The 25,136-nt window shown below is 34.6% G+C and overlaps 1 protein-coding gene across 4 annotated transcripts in view; it reads left to right on the plus strand.

Annotated features, from left to right (window-relative positions):
• LOC126299565 (apolipophorins) overlaps positions 1–25,136 on the plus strand; it is a 108,544-nt gene that overhangs the window by 72,095 nt on the left and 11,313 nt on the right. For all 4 annotated transcript variants that reach the window (XM_049991563.1, XM_049991562.1, XM_049991564.1 and 1 more), the window contains exons 32-47: positions 1,918–2,065; positions 5,641–5,791; positions 6,521–6,715; positions 7,121–7,347; positions 9,406–9,582; positions 9,675–9,824; positions 11,743–11,914; positions 12,608–12,783; positions 12,869–13,089; positions 13,385–13,683; positions 15,136–15,257; positions 18,217–18,357; positions 18,487–18,630; positions 21,685–21,847; positions 22,129–22,331; positions 23,098–23,331. In XM_049991563.1, coding sequence (XP_049847520.1) covers positions 1,918–2,065; positions 5,641–5,791; positions 6,521–6,715; positions 7,121–7,347; positions 9,406–9,582; positions 9,675–9,824; positions 11,743–11,914; positions 12,608–12,783; positions 12,869–13,089; positions 13,385–13,683; positions 15,136–15,257; positions 18,217–18,357; positions 18,487–18,630; positions 21,685–21,847; positions 22,129–22,331; positions 23,098–23,331 — 2,923 coding nt within the window. The remainder of the gene's footprint in view (positions 1–1,917; positions 2,066–5,640; positions 5,792–6,520; positions 6,716–7,120; positions 7,348–9,405; positions 9,583–9,674; positions 9,825–11,742; positions 11,915–12,607; positions 12,784–12,868; positions 13,090–13,384; positions 13,684–15,135; positions 15,258–18,216; positions 18,358–18,486; positions 18,631–21,684; positions 21,848–22,128; positions 22,332–23,097; positions 23,332–25,136) is intronic.

Here is a 25,136-nt window from a genome sequence, read left to right on the forward strand (position 1 = left end):
AATTTAAATCTGGGCTAATGCACCACTGAAAATACACACATGCGGAAGGAATGCAGTGTCACAATAATGTTGACTCATGAGTGTACCATTTTCAAAGATTTTGAGGTCAGTATTCCCATGCAACATCATGCCTCTCCAAACCATAACACCTGGATCACCAAGACAATCACATTCAACAAAGTTCATGGATGCTTTATGTGTTTCCATCTCTCACCATGTGAGCTTATATCCACTGTTCTCGAACATGATCATTTTGTTGGTCCAGCTATTATGGTATGGGGAGTCTCAAATTTGCATGAGGGTACTGACCTCCAAATTTTGAACATGGTACACTCAGTGGTCACATATGCACACTGTGCTCCAAACCTCCCGTCTTTTCAGGAGTGCATTCGGCCCCGATTTCATTTTTATGGATGACAATGCAGGACCGCATTGAACTGCACAGTTGGAAGAGCTCTTGGAATGAGTCAGTGGACTGGGCTGCCTATTACCCAGCTTTAAATTTCATCAAACAACGTGTGGGATGTCTTGGGGAGACACACTGTGGTACATCCGCATGCACTATCCAGCAATTGTCAATCACTCTTAGAGGAATGGAATGCCCTATTGAAAAAACTCATTAGTAATCTTTTGGCCACCATGGGACCACGTCCTGGAGCATGCACTGCCATCCATGGTGATCATTCACCCTCTTACGAACCATGTCCCACCTTTTGTAATGTCGATGGGTCATCACAAATCCTTGTGACCTAAGTATAATTATTTTCCTTGAATAAAAATGTCATTTTTGTGTATCTCATTGAATATTTCTTTCAGTTACCTTCTGTATTGTCCAGTACTGTACTGTAGCAGTTCTTTCTATATATGGTCTTAGTTTCACTGAGCTATATTGTGTGATCTTTCACTTCCTCACAAAAATGTGATTTGTAACATTTGTAGCTAATGCTTGTTTATGCTTTTGGTGCACATAGTACATTTGGATAAAGAGCAGTGGCAACAATATTGTAATGTGAAATGTGCGTGTCAAATAGTAGTCTGTAGCTGATAGCATAATGTCAGATGAAGGAGTGCAGTGAGTAATGCCAGTGGTATTTTAAGTCTGTTGCTTTGTGCACTGTCTGAAAGTTTGGGATGCCAGTTCAAGCATCTTAACAGATGGGCACCATAGCCTACTACTACAATTTCTTGTGACATCACCTTTGTCCTGTACTAAGAAGATGGCGATGGCATCTTCTGGCCCTGCATCCCACCATAATTCACGGAAATGCACGATTACACATGGTGAACCCGATGCAGGATGGCGATGGCATCTTCTGGCACTGCATCTTGTCATAATTCATGACAATGCAGGATGACACATGGTGAACCTGATGCAGGAGCTCCTGAGTATGTGGTGGTGGGAGATACTGGAACATTCACCATATTCACCCAATATGAGTTCATTGATTATGACCTGTTTGCCAAAATCATGGAGTCTCTCTGTGACACATGCTACAACACAAGAGAAGACATCATGTGTGCCGTAGTGCAGTCCTTGCGCGACATCAACAAAGATTGACATGCTGATGGTGTACGCCGCCTTCCATATGCAATGGGGAAAGTGGTCTAGGTGTGGTGCAATTATAGAGAGGGCATGTAATATGGTGAATGTCTGTCAGTCAAGTCTATTATGAATCATAGCAATGTTGCTACTACTTTTCATCCAATCCATGTACAAGATGAAAATTAAACATAATTGTCAGTCTGAATTCAGAATAGGAAAAAATTGACAGTGTACTGTTCTCCAGTCCTGTCATTCTCTGATTACAGCCAAACAATCGAGATAAAGTGAAGTAGCTCATGTAGCAGTAATTTTCCTAATATTAGTTGTTAATACATTGTTGTAAAGATAATTTTCAAAGTTTTATTCTGTTTCAGTACAAATTTCCACAGCAAGGCAGAGAACAATAAAATTTCATATAGTGGAAATGGCCAAGTTAGAATTGGAGACAAAGGTCATAATTTTAATTTCCGTTCTTCAAGACAGAATCTCCTTCAGGAAAGTGATAAAGAAATTGGTGTAGAGGTAATACTTCATTAATAAGCCAGGAAGTTTAAGGCTATCCTGTCTTGTGTAAACTACAGTTATCACATCAGTTTGTTACTTTTATAAACTCGGTATATATTTTTGCAACATCTTATTTTAAAATAACTATTAAGAGTGTATCAACTTAAACTTACCAACTGGAAAAAGCTATAAAGTAAAAGGCAACAAATTCATGACCATAAGGAACTTGCAATTCCTTCACCAGAAAAAGAGAGGAGCAAATTGAGGGAAATGAGAACATTTTCAGATTGAATAGGAATGTGATCCAGAACCTACAGATTACCTGCATACAGTAGTTATACAAGAATAATTATCAAACAGTTAATAAGAAAGATAGATATACTTTACTGAATTCACATTTCACATCTGTGGGACTGATACGCTAGTAAATAAAGTCCAAGCTATCTTGTAAAGAGTGGAGAACACAGGAGTATCTACACTGTTGTTACCAGTTGTTTTGTGGAGATTAACCATTAAAACTATATTAAAAATAGATCTGTACAATTTGAAAAAATAGAAAAGATTTTTTGCCCTAGGAGGCTAGCTCTCTACATAAAAAAGTTATACAAAACTTATAAATACCACATGAGAACTATGTATCAGACAGGAGTGATTATTTTTATCTGCAATGAAACTATAACAAAGGTCAGCTGATTTTATTCGTACTTATTATAAGGCTGGGAAATGGAGGAAGAGGCCTATGCAAAAGAAGAAGAAAGGAATGAAATCAAAGATAACAACCAACAGGACTTTATAACTGTTTAATAGAATATATTATTACTATACCAGGGCAACATGAAAAACTCATGACATGGGACATATATGTTGATGTTTAGTTTAGTTCATTAAAATCCTTTGCATCACATACATGATATAGGAATTGTCATAATACCATACAGCGTGTGCACAGCAAAATTCTGCAAATTAATATAATAAATATAAAATTAACATTTTACAGTATGTTAAAAAATTGATGCAATGAACTAATGTGGCGATAATGAAATTTTGCTTTTATTATGATGGTACATATTGAACAGGAAAAGAGTGAAGTGTCAAGTTGACCCATTATGTATCTGTTTTTAAATGGATTTTAAGGTAGTTGTGTATTTAGTGTAAACAATTCTGAATTTTGGGTGGTTTATTATCAACAGAAATCCATTCAAATTTTATAAGTGTTTATATGGAGTCACCCATTAAACAGTCAAGAAATGGATAGTTGAGTGGCTGTGTCTTTTTGCAGCTTATCCATCTGAAGGATGTATCCAAGATGCAACTCAGATGGAAACAGCAATTCCAAAATTTCGTATGAGATGGTTTAAAGCATATGAAATAGCTGATGCCACAGACATATCAGAAAAAAGAGCACTGTACATTTTACATGGAGAATTAACTATGAACAACCTCTATCCAAGATGTGTGCCACATTTGTTCAGTGCTGACCAAATACAAATGCATAAACAAATTTATCAACCATGTTAGAACAAATTGAAAAAGAACTGTTTCATTACACAGCTTTACTACTGTGGATAAGACATGATTCACATTTAACACCAGAAATGAAACAGCAGTTTGCATTGAAAGCAGTGGGTTAATTGCTCTGTTCCAAAATAGGTGAAGTCAGTCTCATCTATTAGAAAGGTTATGTGTAGTGTTTGCTTTGATGCAAAATAAATTTTTATTATTGATTGCCTTGGATCGTGTAGAACAACTGGTGAATACTGTAAAATTTTTATGGATAAACTCTATGACAAAATTGTGTGAAGACATCTGGATTATGAAAGGGAAAAAATTCTTCAGAGCAGAGCATATCTCAACAAAGATGTTTGGTAAAATTAAATCTTGAGGGATAGTTAAATATGAATTTTTGATTCATCCACAGCACTCACAAGATTTGGCACCCTTGTGCTTCCAATTATTCCCACATTTTCATAAATCTGTGCCCCAAGGAAATTATTAATCCAACAGAGATAATGTCAACTGTAGCAAGTGTTCTTTCAGATCTTGAAGATCTAACTTTTAGGTTTAGATAACCAAAGTGCACTGGACCAATATGATTGTTTCTAAGAGACAGTGATTAACTGTTGGACCAAGAACTACTCACCTTAGCCTTGCATAATTTGTGCACTTTTGCCTGCTGCTTTAACTCAGTAGTATACTGGAGAGCAGAGTACACAAGCCACACCTATCATTTGGATTGCTGTGGAGAGAGTAACTGTGTTGCCGGAACAAGCTCTCGTTTTCTCATGCAGTGCTGACAGTATACAAATAATTAACATTTTCTACCAACAACCTATGGTAACAGAAATGACATACTGAAATAACAAACACTTAAATGTTTCATAAAAGTGACTAATTAATATGTCACAACTACTTCACTATCAGTTCTAAAAACCAACATTCCCTTATGTAACTACTATTACAATGCTACTCACATCATGATTGCTGTTAAAGTGCTAAATATAGTAGTGATCTGGTGGAAAACTTACAGACTCATTGTCTTTTGTCTTCTAACAACTCCTACTAGGTTTGGAAGTAATATATAGCCTGTGCAAATGTGACTAAGTATGCACAGGCGTATTTTCCCTTTATGTAGCTCTACATGACCATAACTCTTATGTAGAGACAGAATTGTGATAACAAGGTAACTCCAAACAACTTGTGACATGATCTTTCATGTTGTCTATACAGAATATTTACTAGTGCACACTTTTTAATTCTATTGAACAATTTCTTGGTGGACAAATCCAGATTGCTTGGTAAAGAGAACTTATATTTAATCTAATACAAATTGACAGTGTTATCAAAATTATGTGGAGTTGTTACCAGGGCCATATTCTGAAGTAGGTGGGTGTTCATTGGCATGTGCTTCACGTTATTATTGTACCGATCAAATTATTATGGAAAGGAGAGAAAACAGGTTCAAGACTATAACAGAAATTTACAAACATGATGTGAAGAATGTATTGATGGTTAACAGATTTCCCTCCAACTGTGAAAATAGCACTTTGCAGTATGGGATTCAGTTTAGAAACAATTGATAGTTATAGTAATTGATTTTATATATACTTTCTGGTAGTGGCTCATATGGGAGACGCTGCATTGGTATGTGTAAGGGAAAATATGGGACAACAATGAGGTATAATTTTAGGAATCAGTAAGATTAGTGAATAAATGCAAATTGTCATAGATCTAATGGCATAGGAAAGCTACTTGTAGTTAAGCGATCCTGCATTTGAATAGGGTTTACTTCTTTAAGTGCATAGACCAGAAAGAAGGATATTGACAAGTTTGATTACAAAAGTAATTTTAGGGACAGGAAATGACAAAATTAAAGTATAACTTTGTGTTGGTAAGGTTCCTGTGTGTTGATACACTCAGTGGTCCTGAAAGTTTGAAAAGCAGTAATTAGTTTTGGTTATTTTATTTCTGAAACCATGCACTGGAGTATCATAATTACAGTCTTTGAATGAATGTTTATTTGTGTTTGATACTTTTATAATTTTGTATTTCTTAAAAGAACTTTCAAACATTAATATGTTATTTTTCCTTTGTAGTATAATCTTGAATTTGAAGTTGCGGGCCGCGGTTCACTGCACAACAAACTGAAAGTTTCAAACAAAGAATTCCATGCCTTAGGAAGACAGTGTTCTGAAGGAAAACCTAATTGTGCTGTTATTGAGATTCAGTCAAAAGTGTCAGTGTCTGGTAAGAAAACTAAATATACTCTTCATTGATTCTGTTTTGTAGAAAAGTAATCTTCCCATATCTAAATGACAACTTCAGAGTTGCTCCATAACTGTCTCCCACAACATATCATTATTCATAATCATGAATGCAGCATATACATAATAGACATGTGTAGAAGACTTCCAAAATAATTGAATTTGTATTGCATCATCAAAACCAACTTTTGCATGTATCCAGCTAGTTAGCTTGTCTATCTCATTTTCAGATAAACAATAATATCAATGAAATAATGCACCCTATATATATATATATGTTACACACACACACAGAGAAAATTTTCCCTGTGATGCTGTAACTGATAGAACCACACACAGCAGTTACAGGGAAAGGAATGATGTTTTAATTACATTCAACACCATACCTATGTGCCCATCTGTTGTTCGACAGTTCTTATGCATAAGATGAATGATTGCTTTTACTTGTAGTGGCATTTATATTCCATCCAATTATTTTCGATCGCCACAGAAATGCACTGTCAGATAACACCACTGTGTTCAAATACTTCTGTTATTACAGTTTTTGTATGTTGCAAGTTCAATATTGAGTACTGCCCCTATTTCATTCTGTTAAGCATATACATTTGTCAGTAGTAGTGCAAGCACATTTTGTTTCAATAAGTAATACTTTATAAGTAGATATTCAACTTGCTTAGTGAAATTTATTTATTTTTTCTGACTTCCTTCACAGATGCAAAGGAAACAACTCATGATTTAGTGTTTTTAGTAGATCTGAAGAGCGTTGGTGTGGACACAGGTGTAGCACTTACTTCAGAGACTGTAAGAAGAAATTTCTGGTTTATAGACGAACAAGTTTCACTGACCTTAAGTCATAATGGAGACACGACATACAAGTATAAGGCATATGTAAAGGAAACAGGAGGTGGTATGTATCAAGATGTGCCACTTAAATTTCCATAAATAATATGTAATGGAATGGTTGCAAAACTTTCTCATTCATAAAGTGATGCACTAAAAAATATTGTTGAGGTAGTGATTATGATCTCTGACTCTCAAAAGAGGTGTTACAAATATCTTTCTTTTGTGTACTGCGTAAGCTAATTGCAGGATATTTCTTCATAAAATAGGCTGTTTGCCATGTTGAACTGCAGAAAAAGTGTAAAAAATGAAAGCATATTTTATAATGCTAACAAGTATTCTAGAAATGCAAATGATGTTTGTAATCTTTAATAGACAACTAATTTTGAACTCATTTTCTCCAGAATCTATGTCTCCACTCTGTATATCCTGTTCATGTAGAATATGAGATTTTCTTTATTACAATCATCAGGTTTCACTGTGACACTTCCAAGCCGTGTAATTGCTGCTGAGGTCAAAGTAGCACCAGATGTCAAACCCAATCACTGGAAACAGCAAATCAGTGCAAGTGTGTGGCTAGACAAAACTCGTCTTCCTAATTCTTTCTCATCATTAATTCTATTATTAGAAGAAGTTGAAGACAAAGGTACAGATAAATATGTAGGTCAGCTGAGGTTCACACATCCAAATCTAGAAAAGGTAAGTGAAATGATGTAAATAAATTCTAAATATTATATTGTCTTCTGTTTGACACTAATAGTTCAGATATTTGAAGCTCACATTAGTGTGACTGGTTTTGCCAGTATTATTCAGCACTGATATAATACTACAAATATTGTGGAATTCACCAGGAGGTAATTAATAGGATTTTCCCATCTGACGAGGGAAACTCCCCATTGCACCTCTCTCAGATTTAGTGGTAAGAGAACCCAGTGGACAGCCCATCAAAAACTGAACACAGATCAAGCATGAAAACAGGAAGAAGTTGTAATGAACTATGAAGAGAAGCAAAATAGAAACAATGAATGGTCCAAGGACAAGAAGTTCAATATAGAGCAGCCAGATAGAGTGACAGCATCATGGTTAAGTGGTCAGGGTGTTGGATTACCAAGCGGGGGAGCTGTGGTCAAACTTCCTTTGTGCCCTTTTTTTTCTTTCTTTTTTGCTATTCATTGTATTCAAATTTGTGTATTTGTTTTGGTGCAATGCAACAGCAACCGCAAGGTGGAAGGAAGGGACCTATAATGACAGTTGATTCTGCACAACTACTCTATTAGCAGCCAAAAGGAAGTGGCTTTCAAATGGGAACTGCAAACGTTTGATGACAAGGCAAGAAGTCAGCCAAATCCTTCACCGAAAAACACATCTGGTGTGTCATACATGGCATTAGTGATGTTACATGTGTCATATGATAGGAATATCTTATTGATGCACCTAATTTGTATGCCTTGTTAGTGAGTGAGATATGCCTCTTTGCCCGATTTAGGTGTTCATATGAATGTGAATGTGATCACTCCCAAGGAAATGATGAAAACATAATAGTTTGTCACATAAGCTGCAACAAATGAATGCAACAGTTTCACAATCATAGTTTCTCTGTGTTCTGTCAAAACATATGTTTTTAACATTTTAAAATTGCATTCTGTTTTGGAAGTTTTGACTCTTGAATTCCTTTGTTGTAACATAGTTCACACCCGTTTATTTGTTGTTTGCATTCTGTGTGACGTGTATCTGGTATCTCGCGTGCTCTCACTGTACGTCATGTTTAGAGTTCTATAACCATTGTATAGCATGACAACTGCCAAGTCTGCAGAAAGAGAACAAAAATTTCATTGATGGGATGGACAGTTCATAATGTTGGGAAAAAAATAAAAATAAATACCACAAGGGAGTTTTGAACACAGCTCATCCGCTTTGCAGTCTAACACCATGACCACTTAACCATGATGCCGCAGCAGTTAATGTTCGGTCAATATTGCACTTGTTAAGTTGGACTATTCACTGTTTCTATTTTTTATGTTATTTTTTTCTACAGTGCACCTTCTTTCTTTTTTCGTGCTTGATTTGTGTTCAGTTTTTGATGGGCTGTCCACTGAGCTATCTTACAACTAAACCTAAGGGGGGTGTGATGGGGAGTTTCCCTTGTGAATAAAGAAAAACTGTATCAATCAAATGATGATACACAGTGTAGACAAGCAATCTTGCGTTACCCTCCAGAATAGTTTGCATTACTTTCCAGGATCACAGTTCTCCTATATTTTTCATCCAACTTTCGTCTGCATGACATTAGTCTGAAGCAACATCATGTAGGTATTGATGAAAGATGTACAGAAATAGTTAAGCTAAAATGTTGTGTAAGCGCACAAGCCAAAACTGATAAGATGTTTGCACAGTATTGAGATATCCATCAAATTACTTTAGGTGTATGACAGCTCAACCTGTTAGGAGTATTTAGAGAAAAGGTTTTTGAGAAATGAAAACCAGTGGCCAGTGGCATGTCTCTCCTAATTATCTACACATTATCATGCCTTAATTCAGAACAGTGGCAGTTCTACAAGGAGCAATATTCCAGAAAGACACTCATAGTCTTTTTTTTATCTAGTTGCCTTCATAAATTATTTACAGTTTCACAGTCTTATTAGCAGTAAAGCTTGCCATTTGCCTCATCTACAACTAAGTTATATGACTACCCAATGTTATACACAGTGATTCTGGTATATAATATATAACATAATATGTGTATGTTTATATTTACAGGACCTTACAGTGAAAGGCTATATTCAGCTAGGATCTGAAGATAAACTTTTCGACAGTAATTTGGAAGTTGATATATTTAAACAAAGGAATCAAAAAATCTCCATTTCATCTCATATTGTGAAACAAAAGCAGAATGATGGATTAAAACTACTGAGTTCATTTGATGTCAAAAGCAAGGTTTGATTTTTATATTCAGCTTTTGCCTACACATTATAAAAACATTTTCAACTTGTGTTTTTTGTATGTTATAATTAATTTTTTGTTAATAGGGCCATGAGTTGGATGTAACTGGCAGAGGTGAAGCAACAATTCTTACTAAATCAGTTACTTTGCACTCTGTGTTGAAGTACAAGAAAGACAAACGAATAAAAGAGTCTGAATTTCAGTTTGAAGCTTCAAGTGAGAAGTTGCTTGTGCATGTAAGTTTTTCAGCATTCTGTCAAATATAATCAAAAGTGTTGTAATATAATTTTACTTTATAGTTCACACGACTAAAATTTTCTGGTTTTAATTATGGTAGTAGGATATTTTTGGTCTTTACCAGGACTTTAACCTTAAGCAGTCATTATCATACTTACAAATTACATTTTGTACAATGCTTTAGAATGACTAGACTCTGTGCTCCTTTACTGGCTGTGTAAGCTGGTTCTTTTCTGAAAGCAATAACTTGAGATGAGAACCTCAGTATATTACATTGATAACAAAGACACATCATTGAGCTCTCTGTTGTTCGAATTAGCCTACATATTTTTGTCTGCTTAACTTGTGAATTTTTGTACAGTGCTTGCCATTAATAGGAATAATTGGAAATTTGTGTGTTCAAGAAAAATAATAAAGCACAGAGCAGAAGTGACTAATATTAGAGTGTAAAAATATTCTCTTCAACCATGGCAATGCTCCTGCTTGCATGTTGGCCATTGATACAACAAAAGTAAACAATCTGGAAAAAAGAACTATGAAATGGAGGTATTATCTTTACTTTATATTAGTGTGATGGTTGAAAAAAATTGTGAAGGAATAAAAAGAAGCTGGGGTCTTGTTAAACCAAATTCATTGAGCTCAATGGAGATAATGTGGAGGTATAAATTTAAGTTTATGAAAAAAATATTTGTGAAATTATCAACCTACCAGTATTTGAACACACAGCACTGCTCATTTTGTATGTTTTCAACTTCAAGAAGCACTGTAAACCTGTACTTGAGAATACAGAGCAACTAATGCAACCAAAAGCTTGCAAACAGTTGGTCTGCTCGTTTAGAACAATGTGGTTTGACATATTTTAACACCAGATAAATGAAGATCACCCTGTTCATTGAAGTACTGCAGATCATTTGAGACAGCAATAAGCAGTATGCTGCAATCTGAGGATGAGCACCGGCTGCACTAACTTTATATAGAGGAGAGCTCTGGTAGGTGGCATGTCAGATATCATGCTGTGTGCACTAGTCTTGTGACCCACCAAAGGCAGCCACTGGTGGCTCACCCGTGGACAACTGCTGTTGATAGACTATTTGAAGTGTAGCACACTGGTGGCCCTGTGCAGTGACGTGTATCCAGGGTTGCTTACAGGGTTATAGCAGTGGAATAAATGTCCCAGGACTAGCATCACTGAAATTTTATTTCAGAAACAGACTGTAAAGGTTTTAAATTCATACAAAAAATCTAGACAGTTCTTTGTAATGAATTGAGCCAGATAAACTCTTGCATTGGGACATTTTACTATTTACTGCATGTGTGAGGAAAGGAAAGGGTATGACTAGTAGTGCTACAAGGTAACCTCTGCCACGCACCATTTAGTGTCTTGCAGAGAATTTATGTAGAAGTATGAATGGTGTTGTATTCACTATCATTTAAAGTTATCCTCTTATTGGGGATACCCAAAAGGTGTATTGTTATTTAAATAGCTTGATGTTCTGTTAAAGATATATTATCTGAAATGATGTGCTTACTGTCCCAAGTACTAACTATTGTGAAAAAAGTGTCCACATATATACGACTGTGAGTACACTAAGTTGTTGACTTACATGTAATAGCCTTTTTGTTTTGCCTGTCTGCAGCTCAATGTCTCATCTTTACAGTGAGTCATATACTAACTTTTTAATATTATGAAATGATCATGAATAAAGTTTTATTATGTATTAACACTGCCTGAACCTAATTGCACATATGTGCATGTATTGAAAACACCATTTTGCACAAAAAAAAACAAAGTTATTTAATTTTATTTGATTAGGCTAAGCTAATGGACATATTTATTGAGTGAGTCTAAAATAGAAAGGCATGTGTTGTCAATAGATATAAACATATTGTAAGTTATTTATTATTTTAAAATTTCAGGCAAAGGTTCCCAATCATCATCTCCTTCATATTGATGCAAGCACAAAAAGAAGTAACAAACATGCTGCTGTTGATGCATCTGTACATATCATTGGCCTCCCTACATCAGTGATTCATTTTGAAGGTGAAAACAAAGGCTTCCCAGTTGTCAAAGGCACTGTTAGTTCTGAAGGTAAGGGAAAAACAGTGATACATACGAAAGTTAATATGCTGCATATCTTATGACCTTAACAAGGATTAATAAATACATATACAGAAACATATTTCTTTACAATTTAATTCCTGCCACAATTGTAAAAAGACACAGTTATTGTCAGATAATGATTAGGCTAATTAGGTTTTATTAGCGACATTTCTGCTGACACCTGGATTAAGATTTATTCAGACTGATGTAAAGTGCATCATTTAAATTGAAATCTTCAGGATAAAATTTTACTAAGGATTTTGCCCTTTACATTATGTGAAGACACCATTCTCATTTACAGAGCATAGTTGTTTTAAGTTTCCACAATTTGCTTGGACCTTGTCACACATTAGAGCAAAATTTGATGAGAACATACACAATTCTCAACACCACAGGTGTAAGGAAGAAAAGAGAGTGTTGTTCTCAAAACATATGATCTTTGAAATGTTTTGTGGAAACCAAGCCTTGTGGAGTTATAATCAAGTCTTCTAGTAGTAATGACAGAATCTAAAATGAATATGCACTGCCTAATAAATCAAACAAGTTTCATTGTCAATGTAATATTTGAAAGCTTTTCTTGAAACTGATGGACTACTTTGCAGTTTTATGGTATACCTGACTTTTCTTTGTTGAGTAAATAAGATTTTTAAACTATGACAGTTCTTCATTTACATTTTATAGGTACACCAAATAAGAAGCTGGAACTGATTGCAGATTTATCAGATGGTGTTCATGTGGAAGCCGATTACATTTCAGAATCAGGGAAGAAAGAACTCTTCTATACCTTCCTCTCAGCCAGAAAAGATAATCGCAAACCTGAATTCAGGTGGTCTGTAGAAAATATTCAGTCTGTACTGGTAAGAATTATGTTGCTTGGAAGTCATTAACACAGTATCTGATTATCATTAAAGCTTTATCCTGACCCTGTTTATGTGCTTCCAGGAGCCACATAAAAATGACATTAAAGAAGTTTTAAATAAGGCAAAAGAAATTTCTCAGGAAGCAGGAAATGAAATAACCAAGGAGGTCACTAGACTGACAGAGTCACTAAAAGGTGGTCTACCAAATTTTGGACGTTTTGTAAACACTTATGAAACTCAGTTAAATGCTTTGAAGAATGAAATTACGAATGACAAAGTTCTTAAGGAGATATCCGAAAACTGGTACGTATGCTCACAGTGTTGTAGAACAGTGGGAAATGCGTGAGGAGGAAGAGAAGAAGGCAAGATAATTTTCTTGCGTCAGTTTGAGTAATCATAAAGTCAAGTGTTGTTAACATTTTTCTTAGGTTTTGAGAAATAAATGTAAATAAAGATTTTACTGTAAATAAGTAACCACTTCCGAAAGAACATTTTTCTAATTCCTATTATTCCATGTAAGTGCAAAAATTAAACATAAAAATCATGCAAATGCATCTACTACACGTTTACTCAGGTAGTATTCTTTTTCTTTTTACAGGAAAGAAATAATTGGTGATGCCACTGAAGTTGTAACAACTCTTGTCAATGGCATTATTGTTACTATTGATGCACTACTGAAAACATTTAATGAGTTGGCAGAATCCATCCTTGATGCTCTGAAGAAATCACTACCTGCATTACAAGAGGCATATAATCAGCTAGTAGAAGGGATTGTTGAAACAACACAGACACTTGCCCAGACCGTAGTGGATATTCTTTCTTCAGTTGCTGAAATTCTCAAGAAGAACGAAGCAGATATTAGAGAATACCTGTCCTTACTTGCTGACTTGGCAAATGGTAAGACTGCAAATTTGTATTCGAAGAGAAGAATATACCACTATAACATTTTAATTTTAGAGTTTTTCTCATTAAGAATGTGTTGCTTTCTGATTATTTTAACCTTTATTTGAATTTTATTAATATATTCTCAACAAATGGAAAATCAAGTACTGAATACCAATATTTGCTTGACAAAATCATTCTAGTTTACCAAGAAAGAATATTTTGATGTATCTAGAAATCATATTAAAAATAGAATAATAAGACAAGTGTTTATTGCAAAACATGTCTAAAAGAAAATAATAATAATAATAATAATAATAATAATAATAATAATAATAATAATAAAACAAGATAACTCCTTAAACAGGCCTGGAGGGTCACATGATGCCACCTTCTCACCATTTCGTCCTCTGTCATATGATATGTGGTTACTGTATGTGGTCGTTTGTGGTAACCATTTTGTTGTCACCTTTCTAGAGCTTGATGTCTGTACTTCTAATTCAGATGGCTCCTCAGTCAGCCTCACAAGGCTGAGTGCACCATGTTACAATCTCGCCACCAAAGAAAAATCACTGACAATACTGGGGATTGAACCCAGGTCCTCTGCATGCCCATCACATCACTAACATCTCAGTTACAGAGGTGAACAAAAGAAAATAGTAACAATTATATATTTTTTCTAACAGGTGCATATATGTAGACACTGAGGAGCCATATGACAAGTGTATTCAGCACTTAGGTATTGCCCACATCACCCATTCAACACATCATCAGATCTGTCATAAGACCTAAATATAATTAGTTTTTGAAGAAGGGTCATAGGTCATTTGGAAATTAAAATCAGCATTAAGGTGTATCACAATGAGTAAATATTTTTAGTTTTGTTTCCTTTAATCTGCAGTATAGCAAGAGTATAACTACATTTCTAAGATAAGCATGTCATTTCACACCATATTATATCAGCATGCTTACTCTCAATACTTATGTTCCTTGTGTGGATGAAAATAACTCACAATATTTTTGTTGTTAAGTTTTTGTGCTTATGGGCCTCAGCCAGAGGCCACTAATGTAGTTGGACATTGCTCTTTCTCAGTGATGAGGCACACTTCTCTGTGCCTTGGAAATTGATTACAGCTGGATACTAAACACATTTACAATCTGCAGATATTCTGGGTTCTAATTTTAATGCCATTGTAGTTCATGTTTTTAATGTCCAGTCAGCAGTGACATGAATTTTTACCAGCTACTATTGTTTCTCTTATGAATTCCTCATCAGTAGTCTTACATAAGGGTTTTAGATATTCAGTGAATTTTACAATGTATACAATATCCAAACAGGAAATGTTACTGTGTTGCATTGCCCTTTCTTTTGTAAAACAGATTTATTCTGTTATTTTGTAATAGATTTGTAAAATGGAATCTCTTTTATGTTTTGTGTGATTTATAATTTATTTCTCATAATTACAGATGTTGGAAAGTTTGTTACTAAAATCACTGATGTGATTTATGAAGGAGTTATTGAATTTTCAAAACCAATTGTAGAGCAAATAGAGGGACTTCAGTTTGGTGCAGCCATTGAATTTGGCAAGGTTAGTTCCTTGGTCTTTAATTTTTTCTTCATTTTATAATTGAGAATCAGCAATATTTTGTGAACTGTATTGTGGGCCATGTGTCTGGTAACTTAAACTTTCATTTGAAGTTTATTTATCATTATGTTCCTCAGTGTGCTAACACAGTGAAAATATTAACTTAATGTTTTTCATGAAGTAAGTAATATCAGTGGTTCTTTCTTAAAATATAAATAAAATTAACTCTCCTATTGCTAAATTGTGTGCACCACGTACAAATTCAGCAAAATGAACAATGATAAAATTTAATGTAGATTAAATATTACAGTAATAGATAAAACATATTAACTTTAATAGGTTAATTTGTTGCTGATGGATCACAGATGGTGAGACTGAGTTAACTTCTTTTTCTCCTTTGTCAATTCTGAATGTTGTAACAACGAATTTTAGTTCACACATATAATATCTTTTGCCACAGAGTATCTGGTTTGCAGGGCATTGTGAGCTGCAGACAAATACAAAAGGCTGTAATATCTTCCAGCTCAAGGGAACTTAACTGGAAATCAGTGACATTGTAATAAGAGATAACAGGGAACTTACACAACATATTGCAATTAGTAACCTTGCTTCCTGTTTCACATAATTTATTTCATGTGTGTATTCATACATAGTAAACTGAATGTATTCGGAAATGGAAAATGCTTAGCTGTAGCATTAAATAAGTTTCTTTTATGCTATACATAAAATTTGTTCGTGTAACTAAACAATGGAAAATCTGAGCTGGAATACAGCAGTATGAAATACTTTGCTACTGACTACATAGAGGAGGCACTGAGTGGCAGGTAGGTACATTGAAAGAAGATGGCCACTCAATGCCACCTCTATGTGGTGAGTTGCAATCTATCCTATCATATATCATTGTCTGTAGAATTGCTACTTACAGTGATTTATAAATAATTTGTAGATAAATGCAGAATTGTGATCAAGAACTATAGTTTTCACACACAAAAACATTACCAAAGGTGAAGAGTTGTAAATTACTTTTCTTGTGAAGTTGCAAAATTTGCCTTAGGAATATTCCTTCATTCATTCATTCATTTATCAAGGGATCATCTCACAAGGAACTAGGATTTGTAAACATAATACAATAAAAATAAATACCTCTATATACATAAACACAGAATATATGTTTTATGAGGTTAAGACGAGTGGTGGGCCATGGCCTTACTAAAGGAATAATCCCAGTCCTTGCCTGAAATGATGTAGGAAAACCACGGATGGAAAACCTAACGCAGTATGGCTGGACATAGAAAACTCCATCCTCCCAAATATGAAATCACTGTCTGAACATCTACACACCCTCATTTGATTAGTCCCTATTTTGCAATGTTCTTTTGTTCATACACAAGTTGTATTGATAGAATTTGTGCTACAGTTCACCAACAAACTCATTTCATACCAGTACATGTCACATAGTTGGATAACCATTTTGACCATTACAGTGATCACACACCATGCTTTGTGGTACATCATTTATAGTTGCTTTACCTATTTATAAGCTATATAAATAATGCTGAAATGTCCTTGAAAATCATGCATCATAGATGTATAAATTACAGACCACTCATATCATCATATTATACTTCATTTATGTATTATATAGCAGAGGGAAGTGAAGGATTATCCCTGAAAAAATTGTGATTTATTTCAGTGTATCTTAGGGATATCATTGACGGTTATGCCATTTCCTTCTTGTTTTATTTTTGCAAATGGTATTAGCATTTTCTGTTTGAATAACATGGAGGAAAAAAAGCCTTGTAATAAAGTTAAAAAATAATTTTTATTAACTGAGCTAAGTACGAACCATGTGTTGTCCTCTTGGCAGTGTAGACAGTGCAAATAAAGAAGAGATGTGGCATAAAATAGTGATATTAGTGGGATCTTAAATAAACAGTCTTAGTAAAAATTCAGTCAATCAATTTACATTTATGCATAGACCTTGGACATTGTTTCATTTATTATTTACTTCTGTTGAGGTGTGAGTTAAGAAGTTTCTATAAATTTCTACTGAGTAACTGGCATACTTGTGTTTATGGCATTGAAAAAGCATGATCTTAAGCACAAAAGCTTTTATTATAAGTCACATCATAAACAGACTTAAACTTTTGGCTTGACTTTTTTGGGTTCATAAACATTTTATTTTATCTGTTAATACTGTTATGTTGTAATGTCATGTACTGGCATGTTCCATGACCTTGGAGATTTGCTCCTCAATTTGGTCCTCTGGAACTAGATGCGTAAATAAATAAATAAAAATAAATATGGTATAAAGGTTCAGTATAGTAAGAGAAGTACATAAATTGAAATCTGATATATTGATTCATAAGGAATAAGGTTTCGTCAATAGTGCAATAAATTTTATAGCTATAAAGGGTGATGAAATAGTTTCCGTTTGAATGCTGTACACTCCAGAATCAGGAAAAATCAGTGTGACCATTGAGGCAAACATGTCTCTGATGCGCCAGGTTGAAGAAAACCATTTGGTAAAATACAATGTTCTGCTGCATGAGGAAGGCTGCAGCTGCCTGCTGCAAATGCTTGTCTGACAGAAATCATCGACTCTTCATTGCCTTTTATTAAGGCATCATCCCATCATCAACCCATATACTTTGTTGTCAGGATATTAAAGTTTGTATGGAAAAGAACCTGTGTGGCAGTATTTTTTTAATAATCTTGTTAGTATGTCGATGTAGGTACCAAATTTTGAAGAACGATCCAAAAAGTAGAACAATATGATCTACAATAAGGCTGTGTGCTATTCAGTTATTTTGTGCTAATTCTTTCTTTTTACTAATTGTTAATCATGCAGTACTTAATATTAAATGTACCTCTTTCATGCAGTCTGCAAAAATTTTGAATACTCATTTAACTTCAATGTCATAACAAATTAATGCAATATGAAACTTAATCTATCTTCCAGACAGTGGAACAACTTCAGAATCTAGTTGTACCTCAAGAACTACTTGTATTCGTGCAAGATATCGTGAGTGAACTTAAACAATCAACACTAACACCAGAAATTCATGATCTCCTGGAAGCCATCGAAAAATATATTGAAAAGGTAATTTTACATTTCTTTCTTAATCTACATATGGAACATATTGTTTGCAATTTATTTGATTTTGAACCTAAAATATTGCAATCAGAAACCTATTAGTTTAATTTTAATCATTTATAATGTGATCTACAGGTTTCAACAAACAAAGATGCAGATACAGAGAAAGAGCTAAAAGTAATTTTTGAGAAGGCTGTTGACGCGGTAGAATCCCTAATTGATTTCGTAGTCAGTGAAATTACTGGTGGTGAACATACAAAGGATCTGTATGACTTCAATGTAAGTATATTCTCATGAACATTTACAACTGCTACATAAACTAAGAAAACAAGTCCTATTAACATTTTTTAATTTTTTTAATTTTTCTCTTTATTTACTCATTCATCCATAGAGAAATTGCTTTGTCATCATTACACACACACACACACACACACACACACACACACACATATGCATGCACTTATGTGGGCATGCACACACATCATTTATAATAGAGGTACGTAGTTGAAAAAACAGGGTATATGTAATTCATAATGCAGATATATACATACACCTTTTTTCACTGCATTACATAAGGCAGAAGAGCCTGCTTCAAACAAGAGAAATGAATCGTAAGACTCCTCCGATAAGACACCTTGGTTTTGTATTGCATGGATTAAACTACAATGTATTGTGTTGCTTGCAAGCATACTCCATTCTCTTTGTCTACTTTGTAATTGGGCAACCTGCTTATTTATGTATAGTAATTTTATGTTGCATGAAGTAAAAACTATTTTTTCATAAATATTCCTTAAGATATGTTTTAAATTTAAAGAGTTCCTTAATGTTTTTCATCTCTTTTGGCATTTTTTATACCTTGAACCCTCGGAAAAAAATAGTGGTTTGGGTTTTTACTCAGTTCATTCTAACTAGGTACACTCAGTCACTAATATCCGGTTTCATGATCATGTATGCTGCTGTTTGCTGCATATTGCTCAATTTATATATAAAAAACTGCAGTTTGGGATACACATTCACTTGGAAATGTCAGAATACCCCATTTTTTGAACAGCTCAATGCAGTGGACCCTTTTTATTCTGATGGCTCGTTTTTGCAGTTTGAATACATTTTCCACATTCTGAGCATTTAATTCAAGAATAAAGCAGTTGTGAGCTACAGTTGAAGATATCTAATTAGACTCTTTGCCATATTATGGGTTTGCCTTTATGACTACTCTATAAAACCTTTGTGTAATATCTAAGAAGACCACCAAGAAATAATTATCAACTTTATAAATGATTTTAGATGGAATCACTTCAAGAAAACACATTCCATGTCCTGTCTTCCAGACACTGCCAGAAGGATGGTTGAAATATATGTCAGCTTAATATTTCAAAGTTCTAATTAGTATAATATTTGGAAGTTCAGATTAGTATGCAACTTTGTAGTTTTTCATGGTGGACCTCACACAAAAAACTTCTTGATTGCCACTTAGAACAGTCAGAACTAGATAAGTTTGCAATGTATAACAGAGCTTGGAAATCTGTAACAAAATCAGGTTCCAAGAAACTCAGTTTCTTGTCTCAGATTGTTTCTTATTGGGATTTCACAATAAAAGAAGCAACAACCTTAAAAGGAACCTAAGAGTACATACTGGGCTTTTCATGGAATTGGGCACTGGATACAGAGAGGCCAGCTAAACTGGCCACAAATGCTGGCAAAAGATATGGAGATTCTAAAACATGGCACTGGTGAAATCATCATCATTCCTGTTTTGTTGGCATGACAGTGGGTGTACCACTGTCTTCCAGTCAGTAGTTTCCATAATCTATCTATGTAAGAAGCTTCCCACTCTCTACTTACTTATAAGTGGTGTCATCATGTCCTAGTGATAAGTTTTTGTCCCATATGATGATTATGATTATGATAGATGTCACTGAAACATCTTAAATTCATTTTATGTCCTCATAATGCTACTAATTTGATTTGTTACACCTTCAGAAGCTTCTTTTTCTCAACTCCCATTTTCCATTTCCCATGTTACATTTCATCGTTCTTGATATGTTTCATCTTCAAAATTGTGTCTCCCTCAGCACAAATTCTGTCCCATTACTGCATCTCTTATTTTTCCTTCATCAGTTCACATGACTGTTATTTTGCTAATTTCATTATCCTCTCCACTGCATTATGAATGGCTTCAGGATTAATCTTTTTGAACACTGAAACCTTTTTTTCTGACATAATTGTAACATTCCCAACAATAGGTTCACAAAAAATGAGCGCAAAAAATTTTTAATCATGGGTAAAATATGTACAAGGGTGGTTTAAAAAGTTCTAAGAACAGAATAGAAAAAAGGTACATCACTTTTTTTTTTATTTTTCAATGTAGTCTCCTTGTAGATTAATACACTTGGTCCAACGATGTTCTAGTGCCTTTCCTCCTGGCCTGCAAAATAATTGTCAACTCCAGCTATCAATTCTATGTTTGAAGTGAATCTTCATCCACCAAGAAAAATTTTCTGTTTTTGGAAGAGATGGAAATCTGACGGACCCATATCAGGTGAATAAGGCGGGTGTAGCAACACGTCGTACCTTAGTTCGTGTAATTTTGCCATGGCGACAGCCTGTGTGCGGGAGCATGTCATGAATCATGGCACTCATCTTTCAGATATTTTTTTCATTTCTAATTCTTCAGTTAAAATGTCATATACCCTTTCAGATGACATCTGGCAAATGTGAGCAATTTCACACATTTTCAATCAGCGATCCTCCATGACCATTTTGTGTGCTTTTGCAATGATTTCTGGAGTAGTGACACATCTTGGCCGATTACTGCGCGGATCATCATGTAAGCTCTCCTTGCCAAATTCAAATTCATTTGTCCACTTGGCAACAGTTGGATATAAAGGCGCAGAGTCCCTGAGTGCATTCTGGAAAGCGGCATGAATGTCCTTTGCTTTCATACCTTTCATAGTGAAGTACTTAATCACTGCTCAAATCTCGAATTTTTCCATCTTTGCAAATCACTACGCGGGAACAGCAACGGAGCAACATCAATGCCACAGCTCTCTTCCAAGAGCACTGACATGGTACATGTTTGCAGGAAACAGTCCGATGAATATCACGTGAACAATTCGTTGCGCTAGTGCTGACCTCTGGTGGTGATTCTGAGGACTTTTCAAACAACCCTCATAAATCAATAATAAATAAATAAATGTCAAGCAGTATTTTGTAGATAATTTTCTGTGTCCTCAAATAGAAATCTTATTTTAATGTCTGATAGATTAAACCTCAATAATAACACATGTAACAAATATTGAAACTGTTTAAGAATTGTATGTTTCTTTCTTTCAGATTCCAGCAGCACTGCCATCTTTCATACAGTTACCAAGAGTATTTTCAGTTCGTTTCAGTCCATTTATCTACCTTGTTTCAAATGGAGTGCCATGTTTAAGTGAACTCATTGCTTCTTACAGACCTTCATTAGATATTGATAAACTGATACCACCATATGATGGTAAGAGAAACACTGTTTGTAGCACCATTTCTATTTTGTTATGTTTGATGAAATATCTGAGGGAGTTACAAGGTTATGATTCTGACTGTCTGTACATGACAAATTTGGCACTTTAAGATTTTTCATTAGAAAATGAAAAGAAAAGAATCTTCTTGACCAGTTTAGGTAGCTCATATCCTCCAACAACTATAACATTCATTAATGTGGGGTGTCAGTTTCTTTACAATTTACCTTTTAATTTTGATTATAACCACTTTCATGTTATTCATTTTATTTTGCAGCAACAGCCATTCTACTGAATTCGCATCACTTCTTCACATTTGATCGTCGACATCTAACATTCAAAGGAATATGTTCATACATTTTGGCCCAAGATGCACAGGATGGAAACTTCACAATAATTGCTAATATTGAAGGTGGATCACTCAAATCGATTATTGTTAGTGATCATGCAACAACATATGAGTTGGCATCAGATAAGTCGGTAAGCAAAGCCATTTAATAATGTTGCTCAAGTATTCTACATGTTTTACATACTTTATACTTTAAGTTATACTGCTATTAATAATCATTCATATCTCTATGGTGTATCAAGGTTAAATTTATATATTATCAATTAGAATTCTTTTAAACTGGGCATTACATGGTTTACAAATCATATGCCATGGTAAACAATTTTTAACAAAACATAAATGAAAAAGGAGAAATTAACATAAAAAATGTTAACACAACTCATAGATTAGTCTTAGACCTGGCCAACTGCTGCCTATAACGCAGTCTGAGGGGTGATCTGTGATTGTGGGGCAAGTGATAAGCATGTCGCTAATCTCTCCATTCGTTATTGCCACGTGAATTGTGCTGATGCTGCTGCTTCTTTATGCAAGCAGCTCCTCAATTGGTCTTATGAGTCCCTATGGACCCTATTCCAGACCTCCCAGCCTTAGAAAAAATTCTGAGGAGGTACTGATTTGAACCCCTGTCCTTCTGCAGCAAAGGCAGCAGTGCTAACCTTTGACTACAAAAGTGGTAAAAAGAGAAAGACAGACATAAAATATACTAATCAAAAGTGTAAACAGTGTTACATCTGACTTGTGTTCAGGCAGAGGACGTAAATAACCCATTACTGTTTTTTTTTTGTTTCTTGTTTTTTGTTTTTTTAATTCTTGGTATTTGTCAAAATGCAGTTGCTTTTTGATAAACACATAGAAAATACTTCCAGGAGCATCACTTACTGCTGATTTTTTTTACAGCTATTGGTTAATGGAAGACCTACAGAATACCCTGCAGATGAAGGAGATTTCCATGCTTGGAGAGAATATAACAGAGTCGGTATTCAAAACAAAGCTGGTGTGAAAGTTACCTGTGAAACAAGTATTGAACTTTGTACATTTGAAATAAATGGATTCTATTTTGGAAAGACAAGAGGATTACTTGGAACAATTAATAATGAGCCATGGGATGACTTCACCAAACCAGATGGACAAGTAAGATAAAATATAAATGGTAACAATATTGTATTTCTTTGAGTTCCATTTGTCAAGTGGAATTAAGATTCATAAACAAATTTGGTTTTTACTTGTTTACTACATTTTTTATTCTGATTTGAAGCTTGGCAAAACCTTCAGCACTTATATTTCAGAACAGCAAAATGTTTCTCTTTGGAGAGGATTTAGTAGACAAAAGAATATTCTTTATTGCACATCCAAATATTTCTCATCTCCTACCATGATTTTTCACAGTTGCCTCCAGTTCTGAGCCACTCATAGTAGCACACAATAAAACCACTTTTTTATATGCTCCTTATGGAAATTTGCTGTGTGAGATGATAACCAGCTGTTGACAGTTTCTTTCACTTTGTTGCCATTACGGGAGGACAAGAAAAACTTATATTTTCCTAATAACATCATCAGTAATTTTCATCAGTTCCTCACTCACTTCTAATTAGCACCCATTTTGATCTTGATTATAAGTATTTTCAAACCCAGAAATTATCATTCACACCTATTTATGAAGCATTGCCTCACTCATTGCCTCTTACACATACTCTTTACAGATTTGGTAATCATGATGTCACAAATGTTTGCAATTTTAGTTCTGTTAATCTTCAGCATCTGTCACTACTAATAAACAACTTACAAGAAAGTGAAATGATTTATATTCTTTGCTGAAAAACTACCTTTTTCTGATGTATATACAAAATGTCAGTCACATTACATTGTTGCCAGGATTCATCAAGACAAATTACTTTCAGGATTATCTCTCATATATTTCAACCTGCTGGGGAGATTTTCCATCCATTTTACAAAATGCTGAATTTTTAATTGAATATGAAATATCTTTTCACCGTATTGTCTCTGTATTTGAGAGTAGGATATTTGAGAGTAAACAGCCCATATGATCATTGTTTTATGATCACCTACATATTTGAATGTGATATGCCACTGTTATATGTCAGTATCAGTGGTATGCTGTTGCCAACCGTGTTGCATGCAATACAGCATTCTTGGTCAAAATAAAAATGTCATGTGTCTTCCAGCAATTGCAAACCTTATTACTTGATATCTCTTCAGGGGCTGGCACATAAATTTTGCTACATATTTTATTGCACAGTTTCTCATGTCTCAAGACTGAGTGCAGCCATTCCAGACTTTTACACCCCAGAAAAATATGAGGTGATTACCAAGTGTCAGACCTGGGATAACAAGACCATGGAGATGGCACAGTTTCCCATTCAATATTAAAGTGATAGCAGTATTAACTGATTCAAGTTGTTATTTCAGGCAATCACAGTTACTCAATAGGACTCAGATATGATGAATGTAGCGATGCCTAGGTGATTTCTCATCTTAAAAGGTGATAGTCCTATTAAAAAACAGAAACATTATCAGTTGTATCCAAGGGCAACAATACGATAAATTTGTAGTGTTGCTAAAGACACAGCAGAGTGGAGTGGATTTTAACTATTATGCAACAGACATTTTTTCCAGTTATGAACTATCCAATTCACATAGTCATTGCAACTGGACAAACTGTTTTACTGCTGAGCTTTCATTAGTTTTAGGTGATACAAGCATCTGCGGGAATAACTGTCATGCATTTGTGGTACATTGTTATGCTAGAGCTCGTGTCAGAGTGACCGTTGTTGTGTTGGGTAGACAGCAGTTCTCCAGTGCTGCATCTGTTGGTGCGAACAAATGATCAAACTCAGTTGTCACATCAACTATTAGTCCTTCCTGCTTTCCACAGTTATGGAAACAGTGCATTGATTCCCCATGCTTCTATAAATATT

The sequence above is a fragment of the Schistocerca gregaria genome, chromosome X (assembly GCF_023897955.1).
Source record: "Schistocerca gregaria isolate iqSchGreg1 chromosome X, iqSchGreg1.2, whole genome shotgun sequence".
NCBI lineage: Eukaryota > Metazoa > Arthropoda > Insecta > Orthoptera > Acrididae > Schistocerca > Schistocerca gregaria.